The sequence below is a fragment of the Chironomus tepperi genome, unplaced genomic scaffold (genome assembly GCF_022539635.2).
Source record: "Chironomus tepperi strain 1889 unplaced genomic scaffold, CSIRO-AGI_Ctep_v1 contig_429, whole genome shotgun sequence".
Lineage (NCBI taxonomy): Eukaryota > Metazoa > Arthropoda > Insecta > Diptera > Chironomidae > Chironomus > Chironomus tepperi.
The window spans coordinates 442,803-456,371 of record NW_027226551.1 but is presented as its reverse complement, the minus strand read 5'-3'; the positions used below and the strand labels follow the sequence as shown (position 1 = coordinate 456,371).

At 33.2% G+C, this 13,569-nt stretch overlaps 5 protein-coding genes across 5 annotated transcripts; 1 reads left to right on the top strand and 4 right to left on the bottom strand.

Annotated features, from left to right (window-relative positions):
* Window positions 1-649: 649 nt before the first annotated feature.
* Window positions 650-3,990, bottom strand: Cdc16 (cell division cycle protein 16). Its single transcript, XM_070649665.1, has 6 exons — window positions 3,752-3,990; window positions 2,837-3,356; window positions 2,499-2,780; window positions 1,995-2,440; window positions 1,673-1,752; window positions 650-1,608 (listed from the first exon to the last, which is right to left on the bottom strand). Exons 2-6 carry the CDS (start codon window positions 3,272-3,274, stop codon window positions 698-700), a joined length of 2,157 nt encoding a protein of 718 aa, XP_070505766.1. The 5' UTR covers window positions 3,275-3,356; window positions 3,752-3,990; the 3' UTR covers window positions 650-697.
* Window positions 3,991-4,185: 195 nt separating this feature from the next.
* LOC139097723 (heat shock protein 27-like) lies at window positions 4,186-4,632 on the top strand. The gene has a single exon (XM_070649673.1). The coding sequence runs from the start codon at window positions 4,186-4,188 to the stop codon at window positions 4,630-4,632; it is 447 nt and encodes a 148-aa protein (XP_070505774.1).
* A 4,004-nt stretch (window positions 4,633-8,636) lies between these two features.
* Window positions 8,637-9,512, bottom strand: LOC139097711 (zinc metalloproteinase nas-4-like). The gene is made up of 2 exons (XM_070649659.1): window positions 9,221-9,512; window positions 8,637-9,163 (listed from the first exon to the last, which is right to left on the bottom strand). The coding sequence occupies exons 1-2, from the start codon at window positions 9,510-9,512 to the stop codon at window positions 8,637-8,639; spliced, it is 819 nt and encodes a 272-aa protein (XP_070505760.1).
* A 1,186-nt stretch (window positions 9,513-10,698) lies between these two features.
* On the bottom strand, window positions 10,699-11,091 carry LOC139097722 (putative cuticle collagen 80). Its single transcript, XM_070649672.1, has one exon. The coding sequence runs from the start codon at window positions 11,089-11,091 to the stop codon at window positions 10,699-10,701; it is 393 nt and encodes a 130-aa protein (XP_070505773.1).
* Window positions 11,092-11,145: 54 nt separating this feature from the next.
* LOC139097706 (hatching enzyme 1.2-like) lies at window positions 11,146-12,930 on the bottom strand. Its single transcript, XM_070649654.1, has 3 exons — window positions 12,246-12,930; window positions 11,837-11,970; window positions 11,146-11,492 (listed from the first exon to the last, which is right to left on the bottom strand). The coding sequence occupies exons 1-3, from the start codon at window positions 12,889-12,891 to the stop codon at window positions 11,259-11,261; spliced, it is 1,014 nt and encodes a 337-aa protein (XP_070505755.1). The 5' UTR covers window positions 12,892-12,930; the 3' UTR covers window positions 11,146-11,258.
* Between the last annotated feature and the right edge of the window lie 639 nt (window positions 12,931-13,569).

Here is a 13,569-nt window from a genome sequence, read left to right as displayed (position 1 = left end):
CACCAAAGTTTACTGTGTACAAAACGCATTTTACATGTTTACTTTGATGAGTAAATTTTGATTTAGAATCAACCAGTGTGTATTAATTGATAGTCAAGTGCCTTAATTTGCTTTTGTCATAGCTGACATCTGCGTGCACTTGCCTGTATACCCAATTTTCCTAATTTCAGCCGTGGATCATGTCTTTTAAGAGTTATAAGGGACGAAAGTATCAAATATATCAACTTCGGAACATGAAATGCTCTCTCAACCCTTAGTTACCACTTAGCTGCCTCCAATAAATCGACAGTCATGCAATCACATCCACGTTTTCTGCTTAATCATGCTAAAACATGTGTAGAAATTGTAGAGATTCAAAATTGAAAAAGGCGTTAAAAGAGGTCAGCAAGAACAGCGATTACTATTGACATAAAATCTATTATAGTTAATACTTCACACTGGTAATCACAATATGTTAACAGTAAGATGATGAAATAATATTTAATTTCATTAATTTCATAAGATGATGAAATAATATTTAATTTCATTAATTTCAACAGACTTTTATCATCAAAGAGAGAGCGAGAGAGGCAGTAAAAATGAGAGAGTAAGAAAAAGCTCAGAGAGGCAATAAAGAGTAAGAGAGAGAGAGTAAGCTTAAGTGTAAAAATCGTATTTCATATGGATGTTTATTTCATGTACTTAAAAAATAAATTTATTAGTCACAATCTAAGCTCATCTCAGTTAAATCCTCATTTTCATCGAATTTCAATTTCCTATTAGCTTCGGTATTTTCCTTTATTTCATCACTCGTATCAATTGTCGCTTCTCCCGGCATTGTATCGGATTTAAATTCCTTCACAATATCATCATTTTCAACCATTTCCTCAACTAAATCTTCTAAAACTGTTTTCAGTATTGTGCTTGTAATAACATCATCACGTTTTAATGCTAAACTTTTGTGGAATGCCTCAACTGCCTCACTTAATCGTCCCATGAGAGCAAGCACGAAACCGATTGAAGTATATGTTTGTGCATTCAATGGCTTCAATGATAGTGCTTGTGTATGAAAGCTTAAGGATTCTGCCAGTTTTTTATTCTTTCGACAACAATGTCCGAGATTATTTAATAATGGTTCCCATCGTTCACTCAATGTCTCCTGATTCTTTTTACACATTTCATTGACCATACTTAGTGTTGATCTAAAAATCTCTTCAGCATCCTCATATAACTCAGACTCGTACTTGATTACTCCCAATTCATGTAGAACAAAAACATCTAGCGGTGCAAGTGCCATAGCTTGATAGAAGAACTTTTCAGCCATTTCATAATTTTTAGTTAATCCACATTCAACTCCGATATACAATAATGGCAAGTGACATCCACGCATTAATTGTGTTGCCTTGAAATATGCAGCCATAGCTTGGTCATGTTCCTTTTCTTTTGCAAATGAATGTCCATAAGACAGCCATGCTGGTCCGAATAAACGATCAAGAGATGCTGCTTTTGACAAATATCGCCTACCTTGTTCTGTCTTATTAATGAGTATGTAGTAGGATCCAACAGCATACCATGATATTGCATCATCAGGATTAAAATCGACAAGCTTGTGTGCTGTGTAAAATAATGCTGCAAAAAATAGGACATTATCAATATTATGGTGAAATATTGGTGATGATTATGTGTTCCATACCATTTGAGTCCTTTAATTCCATTAAGCATCCTATTTGGACAAATAAACTTCGTTTATGGTAGGGATCACGATCTAAAATTCTGAGAATTTATTGAATATTATTAATTTAGATATACGTAAATACATACGTAAATAAGAAAAACGTACGTAAAATAGAAATACGTACGTAATTAAGAAAAACGTACGTAAAATAGAAATACGTACGTAAATAAGAAAAACGTACGTAAAAACAAAAAGCGTACGTAAATCTGAATTACGTACGTATAATTTTACGTAAGAAAATTACGTGCATATTAAACTCAAGGGAATGTTAAGCACTTACTCTTCGATAATCTTTAAACACTTTTTGTATTCACAATTGTAGAAGAATTCTTCAGCTTTTGCAACCATAATATCCACACTATATTCTAGTAATTTAAGCGCATTATCGGCTGTCAAAGCATCCTCGGAATTTTTAATCGTATTGATTGTAATCTTGCTGGTATTCAAAGTACGGCTATTGTTAAGCAATGAGGCTCTCGTAAGACTAGCTTGAATTGAAAAGGCTGATGCAGATGTGTTTTTGAGATCATTAAGAATTTTATTGGCCGGTGACATGACAGTCTGAACTCCTGGTGTGAGAAAAGCTTTTGTAGATGATTTGATGGTTGTGGATGTTGAAAGACCAATGGATCTACGAGAATCTGTTATTGTCTCGCCGGCTTTAATCTTTTCATTGATTGTATTTAGTATATGAGCATTATTTGGTGTCTTCTCGGGATGTACTGCCTAAATAAGAAATAAATTATCAATTTTTGTACTGGATATAGTCACAATGAGAACATACCTGATTAGTTGTTGAATAATATTTCTTTAATTTCTGATCATAAAGATGCTTTAATATCTTCAAGTCTGCATCGTTACCAAATTGCTTATTCGGCATTATATGCTGAAGTAAATCCTTTTCTTCCCATGACATCAGAACTTCATGCTGCAACAATGCATCCAATGCTTCAGTCAAATACACAGATTTCTGGAGAGCTTGAATGTAACAATCGATTGCTAATGTCCTCTTATCCATTGACTCGAGAATTTTTGCTTTTAGTAAATACAACGAAGCAAGCATGTCCTATAATTAATAAATTTCGTTAATAATAAGTAACAGCACACATGGCATTGACTTACATTTCGGAGATTATCATTCGATTGATTCATTGTTGGATCAACTTCGGTCTCATCATGTAGTGATGTATTCAAATCCTCAATTTCCGACGAATTCAGAAGATTAAGTGCTTCCTGATAGTCATTTGAGGCAAAAAGGCACTCAATCAATAAAGTCAAACACTGTAAATTCCTTGTTTCTAATCCACTCTTTTTGATGACATGACTAGCTCGATTGTATTCTTTCAGCATATACATACATTGTGCAATTTGATATATATCCTTTGGATAGTTGCTAGACAGCACTGCTACTTTTTCGGACCAATATAAGGCCGATTTGTATCGTCGAAGATCCAGAAAGTTTTTCACTAATTTTCTATAAGACTCAATGTCTGTGATTTGATCGTTGGTTACAAATTGCGGATTCATATCTCTACTTCCTGTTGCTTGACCGGTTTTCATTTATATCCTTTTAAATTATTTAAATTTCGCAAATTTCTTATTTTATTTTATAACGTTGATTTTACGACTTTTCAAGTCCTTCCTTTACATTAATAAGTGATAACAACAGAATTTTAGTACATAAGTAATTACTTTCTTTTTATAAAAGCCTTACTTAGCTTAAAAATTGAAATGATTGATTTCATCAAAATATTTCTCTAAGATTTGTTTACAAAAAAATAAATTTTGACCGTTATTCAGAAAATTTGAAAATTGGCGGAAAATTTTTAAATTTTCAAAACCCGTTAATGAAAATTGTCAAATCCTTGTCATTAAAGTTTCATTTCCGGGAGAAAAATTTAAAAAGCATTCATCCGTTAAGAATATCATGAATAATTAATTAAGTTTTCCATCTCACCACACATGTATGATATCATGCATAGGAGTGTCTATAAAAAGAGAATGAAAATATTATGAAACCGAGATGTAAACACTAACATTTACGACGCAATGGAACCAAGACAAAAGAGATGTAGCACGTAATTATTTATCGTATAGGAAGCGCGTGTAGCCTACATATATATAGCTATCCACAAATACAAGAAATACTTTTTAATAAACAACGGCAGATTCTGTAAGTGACTTTTTGGCACTTCTTCTTGTCAAGGAGGAAGTCAAAGATTATGCGCAATATTAAAAACTGCAGCACGAGCACTGATATGAGTTTATAGATATATTTTTATGACACAAAATGTTTACGTGATCAGCAGTACATTCTTATAAGATAAAACAGAAGATAAACTTCATTGTATTAGTAAGTTTATATTGTTTTTCATACGAGCTGCTTACTAATCACTTATAGAATCGTCCATTACTTTTTTAAATTTATTTTCGATTATTTGTGTCTCATAAAAGTTTGTGTTCCTAAAAAAATGGACTGTCCAAGGCGCCCAAGAGACCGTACATTGTCACCATTGCGTTCACCAACATTACAGCGTCATCTGAGAGATGATATAGATATCCATTATCCTGAACAATTCTTAACAAACCATCATCCTAAAAGTTTTAAGCAATTACTTATTGGTAAAGATGGCTTCTTCAGGACTGCTGTGGATATACATGATTTTACAAAAGATGAAATTCAGGTAAAGACCGTTGGACATACTATTATACTATCAGCTGCTCATGCAGAAAAGGAAGATGAATTTGGCCATATTGAACGAAATTTTAGCAGAAAATATGTGTTGCCGTTGGATCTTGATATCGAGAAAATTTCAACCTGGATCTCTAAAGGAGTTTTGTACATTAAAGTGCCACCAACTATGAGCCCTGTTGAACATCGCATTATTGATATAAAGTTGTTAGAAGATAATGAATAATTTAAAGAATTTATAATCCAATTTGTCATTATTATCGTTTAAATTTCTGTGTAACAAACGTGAATTTCTATGTGGAATAAAAAGGAACAAATATTTTTTTCTATTCATAAACCTAAACGTCTTTAATCTGTGTTTTTGAAGGATGAACGAGTCTACTGTCGTGTTTCTTGCATTCTTTCAGTTAATATTCCTTGCATGCTGCTTCTATATATGTATTAATTGCTGCTCTATTATTAATTGCTGTAAGTATTTTCTTAAATGCTTGTTCAATTGAATTTTATTAATATTTTACTTTTTAGTGCATGGATTTTGCAACTTTTTTGGAAAATATAAAAAAGAAGAGGAACAGAAAGGACTTTCATCACAATGTGCAGCAAACCAGTCATATTTCATGCCATGTATAGAACATCCAGCGCTTCCATTAGAGTGTAAAATAAATAATTGTCAATCGCCGGCTTGTCATCATAATTTTGTTCCTGAGAAATGCTCTACTGAACACAACGATGTGGCTATCAACATTAGTGGACAGGGTTTATTAGAAAGTGAACTGTAGTTACTGTAATTAAGTCAAACAAATTTGGATCTTTTTGTTTTGTTAAAAGTTGTGTGAGTCTCAATGTTTGTAAAATACTTTTCTTGATTTTCTCATAATCCTTAATATGAATATTAAAGTTAATTAATGTAGAATATTAAGAACTATTTATTGTTTGTTTCAGTTCCAATACATTTCTAGGAAAGGCATTATAAGCTTGTAAAGATGAAGAATTTATTCGGAACATTTTAACGGATATAATTTTTTTAAAATTTTGCTCAATTTCTACAAAATTCAAATTTCATTTTGACAGTTGAGCTTATTGAAGACAATTGTACATCTTATTAATTTTGTTAACGTCTCCATCACTTAATCTTACTCGTTGTCCCATAAGATTGATGGTTTCTGGACTTCCTTTTGTCTCAATTGTAGGATGCCCATTTGATGAAAATGCATAAGGTGAATAATGCAAAATACTTCCATAATCATACTGTATATCCTCAGCCTCATACACATTAGGAACAAACTTTTCAAAATTAAAAAGTGATTTATTCCTGATATTTTTTCTAATAACTTCTATGAAGTCATCTCTATCACTTCTATTTTGTTCATGAAATAATCCGACAGCATGAAGTATTTCGTGAATAGTTGTGCCAAAAACATTAAAGCATGGATCTTGTAAGTTGATCACTTGAGGACCTATCATTCGACCAACTTTACTCCAACATCCTGACTTATCATTGTCAAAGATGACATAATCTCTTTCACTGGTGTGAGGAACTAGTTTGATGCAAGTCTTTGATTCGATTTCCTGGATGGCACTTTGGATGGTTGCTTTCTGATCCTCGGCTAAAATTGAATACGTAATCAATGTAATAGTCATAGTGAGTTGTGCTAATTGACAACAAAGACAATAATAGAAAGGAACTTACTAAATGATCCTGATATTTCGTAAGGAATGATTCCTTTATTCCATTTTCTAGCTGAACGTGTAAAAAATGCTCTTCCATTGGGTAAGATTATATCTCCTTCAAAGTATGGTCCCTGTTCCTCTGGATTCCCAAAATGTTTAGTTTCTGCCCATTCAGTCAATTTTCTTCCTGCAAATATGCTTGGTTCCACTTTGAAATTATATATTCCAAGCAAATTTTCTTCAATTGGATATGAATTTACATGAGTTTTGACTATGAAGATAGTTAATAGCAAAACAATTGGATGTCGACTCATTATATCTTCGTTTGAAGTTGGAATAATAAGTACAAGCAAGAAGTCTCATTTTATACACATTTGCAAAATTTAGGTACAATGGCATTAAGTAAGGTGATAATATTAATAAATACATTTCTTATCAAATTAATGTATTACGGGCACATTAAATTATGGTAAATATGCATTTCCAAATAATAACTCGGTTCAATCCCAAAAACCATTTCATGGTCAGGCCCCTTGTTATAACGTTCATTTAATTTTTGAATAATATGTATTATACATATTTGAAAGCCCCTTTTCATGCAAAAGTTCAGTTCGTTTTTGAACTCCGAAGAATAAACATCATTGTGAATAATTGAAGCCATTTGGAAGTTGTTTGATTAATAAATAAGCATTGTGCCATACACTTCTACAATTGTACGATTACAAAACTGCTTGTAAATGATTATAGAGCATAGAAAAACAGAGAAATCCGTCTAAGATTCCAATTTATTCAAAATACCAGATATTTCATTTGAATTGCAACTTATTCATGCTTTATTCTGCATGCAAATTTTATTAACCTTAATTATAGTTTATTGACAGTACAGTTATACATCCTTCTGATTTTCTCAATGTCATTTGCACTCATTCCATTTCGTTGTCCCATAATGCTCTTCGTTTTTGGATCTCCTTTAGATTCAATGGTGGCTCTTCCATTCTTAGAAAATGAATATGGCGAGTAATGCATGACACTTCCATAATCATACATCACACCATGAGTGTTGTAGACATTTTCCATTGTTTTTTGAAAATTTACCAGCTTAGAACTGAGAATATTGTCCGTTTTTATATCCACAAAGTCATCTCTGTCGATTCTATTTTGTTCGTGATATAATCCGACACTATGAAAAATTTCATGGATTCCAGTTCCAACAGTTTTTAAACATTGATCTTCTAAGTTAACAACTTGTGCACCTCCGATTTTGCCAACACTACTCCAGCATCCAGATGGGTCATTTTTAAATACGAGATAATCTCTTTGATTGGTTTTAGGGATGAGATTAATGCATGTTTTTGAGTTTACTTCCGCAATTGCTTTCATTAATGTATTTTTCTGGGTAGGATCTGGAAAGAGGAATGAAATGCAAATGTTCTTATAAAAGTGATAGTCAGCTCACTAAATGTTACAGCAATTAGATAAGGTACAGTTCTGTTTGCCCATTTGTTTGGTGGTTTACGCAGTTCCTTGAAGCTACTTCTAATAATGTCCCCTTCAAAATATGGTCCCCTTTCTTCTGGATTTCCTCGCCTATTTCTATCAAAATATCCAATCAAAAGTTTCTGTGATGCAGCTTCACTGGGGTCATTAGCAATGCTTGATTTATTGCAAGGGGGTTTATTTACTGGATGTGATTCAATTGTTGCAAAAACGACAACAACTAAAAGTAGAATTACAGGCTTCTCTGGTAATTCCATGTTGTTAGCCTTTTGAAAAGAGCTATCAGACTATGAAATGCAGCAAGTTCCCTTTTATACCCAGACATTATTATGGTTGCAAATTTTATTGAGTAATAAAATGCATAAAAATGCTTGCTATCGGCTAATAATTTTAATTTACAGGCAATAATGTGTTGAAATAATGAAAGTTTATGGCTTTTTTCAGCAAAATTTATTTAAAATTCCTAAAAATTTAAGTTCCCATGAAAATTTCGAAAATAATTATACAAAATTTATGCGAAGAAAATATTTTAAGACCTTGGGGGTTGAATCTTGACTTATGACTTGGGGGAAGTATAATTAAGAACTCCTTTATGATCATATTTTATTCACAATGATGTTTATTTTTTGGAGTTTAAAAACAGACTGAATTTTTGTATGAAAAGGGGTTTTCAACTATGTACAATAAATATTATTTGAATCTCAAATATAACGAACAAATAAAGTATAAGATCATATGAACAATAGCAAATTTGGAAGGATAATGTTGACAGAAACAGTTGTATTAGTAATTGGGCAGAGATGTCAAGATTCAGTCGTTATCTGAAAGAGATCATGCACAACTGATCTGTTCTGAAGATAACATGTTTCAAAGGTTTACTACTCCGAACTCACCCTTTTCTGAAGCATACCTCTTTTGGCATTACTTGACATTTTTTAAAACTTAATAAAAAATCATAGAATTATGTATGTATCTATAGACAGTATTTTTATTATAACATTTAGGTATAACTTCATTAATTCTTAAACTTCGAATGTTAAACAGTGTCAGTCATCAATATCATTAAGTACAATTGTACATTCTATTGATCTTTAAGATATCACTCGAACTTAATCCTTCTCTTTGTCCCATTTGATCACTAGTACTTGGAGCTCCCTTTGTTTCGATTGTAGGTTGACCATTCTTGGAGAATGAATATGGTGAATAATGCAAGACACTTTTGTAGTCATACTTAGTGCCCAAGTTGTCTTCTTCCTCAGGTGACAATTTCTCAAAATTGATGTATTTGTCATTTTGGATGTTGTCCTTCCTGATTGTCACATAAGTATCACGATCACCTCTGTTTTGTTCATGATAAAATCCAATGGCATGCATAATTTCATGTATAGCTGTTCCAACAACTCTGAGACATGGAGCTTGTAAATTGATGACTTGTCTGCCACCAGTCTTTCCAACACTGCTCCAACATCCTGAATCATCATTTTTGAAGACAACGTAGTCCTTCTCGCCACCCCTTGGAATTAATTTTACGCAGGTTTTGGACTTGATTTCATCAATTGCGTTGCTTAACATGTTTTTCTGTTCTTGTGCTGTAAAGGAATTGAGAATATTAAGTCATGTTGGATATAAGCAGGCCTAAATCTTACTTAAAAATGCATCAATTTCGTATGGAATGATTCCTTTTGGCCAACGTTGTCCTGGAAGCGCTACACCATTTCTAGCATCAGATATGATGATATCTCCTTCCAAATATGGTCCTTGTTCCTCTGCATTTCCTTTCATATCACCTTTTGACCATTCCTTCAACATTGTTCCAGCCGATTCATTTGGTTCTACTGCAAATAGCGATCGTGCTTCGTCATAGCTTAAAGCTGGAAGTGCCAATGTTTGGCTGATGAAAATATTTAAAAGAACTAGAAATACTTTGATTATTTCCATTTTTCAGTCAGAACTGCTAAATTTTCGACTGAAATGCTTTTATTTTATACTTACCATATATCACCTAATTTCCAATTAATTTTCATTGCAATGACATTATGATAAACCTTAATATGAACATACACTTCCTTATCAATTAAATTAATATATTTATTTAAATAATGCTATTTGTAAAATGTTCAAATAATGAACGGAAAAATAACTTCTTAATGCTTTTTGTTAATTCTATTCACCTTTCTATTTGAAGAATGATTTCCTTGTATAAACAAACTATGCAGTACGTAGCTCTAAGCAGTTACTGTAGCTTATAAATTGTTTCATTAAGTTGCTAAATTGATAGGCAACTTTGAGTAATTTACTAACTCTAAATTTATTTTAGGACAATTTTAAGAATTGATTGGGGTAGGTTTCATAATCTATCCGGAATACCCTACCCTACCTCACCCTAATCTATTCTATGCTGCACTACACTACCCTGGCATACAGTACCATAGCCACCTTTTCTGACTCAACCGGGTAGACAGAGCTATCCTAGGGTACTCCACCTACACCAATCCTGACCCAGTCTTTGATTAGGATAGGATAGGGTTCACAATAGAATAGCTGATATATCTTTTGATACTTGCATATCGTTTGATGCAATTTGTTTCTGATTCAAATCATACAAATGTGTATCAATCTGCAATGTTTTTATTATCTTGCCAAGTAATTTAAACGTTTTATTAAACCACGATATGTAAAGTTGCTCTAATAATTTTCTGATCATATTCTGGGCAGCACTTCATGACAAGGACGTTGTAAATATATTCATCAAGACGTCTAATGACTCTCATATGAGAGAAATTGTCGTAAAATCATTAAGACCCTCTTGTATGTTAATCTGAATTTGAACAGGCTCCATTCATTAATTACGTTCAAAGGAAAAGAAGGAATTTGTGATCATGAATACCTTGAAATTTTGAGCGAAAAATCGGAAAATTTGCAGTGAAATTGTTAAAATCCCATCATTATAATGAAGTTAAAGGACAATTTATGACCTGTTTTTTCACGAGTACTATAGAAATTCGTTCAAAATAGCTGCTAAGATTCTGCCTTAGTAAAATACCTGAAACTATTACTAAACATTAGTCAATAATGAAAATTTATTAATAAAAAGTTCACAACTTTATTCATATTTTAAATAAATTCATCCAAAAATAGGTGGTCTGAAAATTGGTCTAAATGGTCGTTGAGGTTGAGGTCGTGGCGGATATGGATTCGGTGGTGGATAGGCATTATTTGGAGGTCCTCCAAAAGGAGGCCCACCATAGTTAGGAAATCCACCATAGTTCGGATAATTTGGAGGTGCACCATTGTCAATGTAATCAATGTATGAAGGGCTTCCGTTGCCACCCGGAAGTCCATTGCCTCCAGGAAATCCATTACCTCCGCCAGGTCCATTTACTCCTGGAAGTCCATTCCCGCCAGGAAATCCATTACCTCCAGTAAGCCCAGCTGGTCCTGGATTTTGACCATCACAATATCGTCTGTTAATTCTGAGCAGATCACTTTGTGCAAAACCTTCTCGTTGACCCATCATATTTTCTCCTGCTGGATCCTTTAAAATGTCAATAAATTAAGCACACACTATTAATTTTGTTTGAGGTAATCGAAATGTCTTTCAAAGTTTATTAGTATTTTGAGGTTAGAAAGGAAGTAACAAAAATACTAAAATATATATGTTTTGGATATGTCCATTCCTTAGTATTAACCGAGAGCCTGAAAAAATGATCCCAATCCGCTGATTAAAGCTCCAGCAGCATTACCTCCTGGAATAATTGGTCTGGGTGGTGGTCTTGCTGGAGCCACATTGCTTCCGCCAGAAATTACAGCAGGACTTCCTCCACTAATTTGTCCGTCACATTTGTACATTGCATTAATTCTCAACAAGTCACTTCGAGCAAATCCACTTCTCTGTCCCATTTGCCCATCACTTCCATCCTAAGCATAATCATTTATGTTAAAATTTGGGGATTTACAGATATTAGTAGTTTAAACTGTATTAATTTATTAGTCATGTTAATTGCATTTGTACATTTTATTAATCTTCTGTAGATCACGTTCAGAAAAGCTATCACGTTGACCCATTTTCTGTGCATCTTCATCTTCAACCTTGTTAGTTATGGATGTAATGTAAAATTAGGTTTGTTAAGGATTAGAAATTTTATTAGTTTATCAGTTCTTGGTTATATACCCGAGTGGACAGCAAATAATTCATGACAAGCTAATGTCCAGTTGATGACCACTCGGAATTGTTAATTCTGCAATGAATCTAGTGCATTTACCTTAGATACGATTGTTTTCTGTCCATTCTTACTAAATGCTGTTGCGGAATAATGCATTACTGAACCTTTATCATAAGTCACATCATATGCTGTCGTCTCTCCGTATCTAGCCTTCTCAAAGTTTGGTAAGGTATCTAAATTATTCAAGAATTTAGGGGATGATTCATTATTCTTAATCAAGTTTTGACTAAGAAAAAAAAACTCAAATTCAAATTCAATTCAATGACAGTGGTGGGCAACCTTTAATCTTTTGCGGGGCACCTTGATTGATAGCCTCGACTGAAACCGCACACGACATACGGATCATACCATGATATATCATAGCATAGCAGTCCAGGATACTTAATACACGCGATACATAGGTTGTCCACCACTGGCTTAAAGATTGACTCTTGACTATACTGCTTACCTGGCTTAATATTCTGCTTCACAACAGTAACGAAATCATCACGATCATATCGATTCTGTTCATGCAGGAATCCAAGAGCATGCATGATTTCATGTTCAATCGTTCCAATTCTTGTACATCCTCCAGATTGTAAATTGATTGATTGCTTGCCACCAATTCTACCGACTGAACTCCAACAACCGGAACTGGATGACTCAAATGACAAGTAATCCTTTTCTGATGATCTAGGGACGAATTTAAGGCACGTCTTTGCATGGTATTCATTTATAGCTTGATTGATCAAACTCCTGTCATTACTTGAGACAGAACTGTGAAAGACGTATGGAATGACATTGTTTGGCCATCTTGATGATTCCTTGACTAATCCATTACGTGCTTCCGAAAATGGAATCAAAATATCGCCTTCAAAATAATTTCCAAGTTCCTCAGCATTAGTTCCACTTTCTGGTGTCCACTCATCAACCATACGTCCAACACTTTCATCAGGATCACCAAAAATTGCATCACCAAAACGACTCAAGTCAATCGTCCCGTCGTCTACTTCCTGCATCTCATCAATCAACACATCAGCTGGATATGACTGAATGTACTTTATATGAAGGACAATAATAAGTATTAATCTAATATTTTTGAGTACTGATGCCATGATGGTCTTGTAATACCTGAAAAACTAAAATAAAGTAACTGAATGTCTCAGTCTTTTATATGAAAATATTTAATAGCACAAAACTGTGTACTTTTTTATGGCAGAGAAGGTTGTTGATAATACAATTAGTAAAATAGTAAAAAATAAATGTTAATAAATTTATATTTGCATAAGCTATTTTATTATTCCTTGATAAAGACCTATTTTGACTTTCCTAGAAAGTTATATCCATGATTAATCCAATTTAAAGCCATTGTTTTAATATTCATAAACGTCATGTTATGTGTCATTCTGAAAATAGAGCAAATTCGCGAAAAATGCTTGATTGTGCAAATTATTTGTTTAAAGGTTCTTGTCACTTAATGTTAAGCTTAAGTGTCAAAAATATTTTTTAGTGTGTTTTTGACTCTATTCTGGTGAATGCTTGTGTTTTTGAACCTATCAATCAAGATATTCTAGAAAAGTAACAGTTATTAAGTTTGTAGACAAGTGCTTAGTTGTTAGCTTTCGTCAGGGACGCAGTCAGTGATTTGGCAGGCTTGGGGGCAGATGTGGGGGTAGTGAGCAACAATTGATGGTAGTTTTTTGATTTTTCTCCAAAAGTTTATAGCTACATGAAGAGTTTTTTTTCCATGGGAATTGGAGGTAGGGAAGTTTGACTTCCAAACTTACTTACTT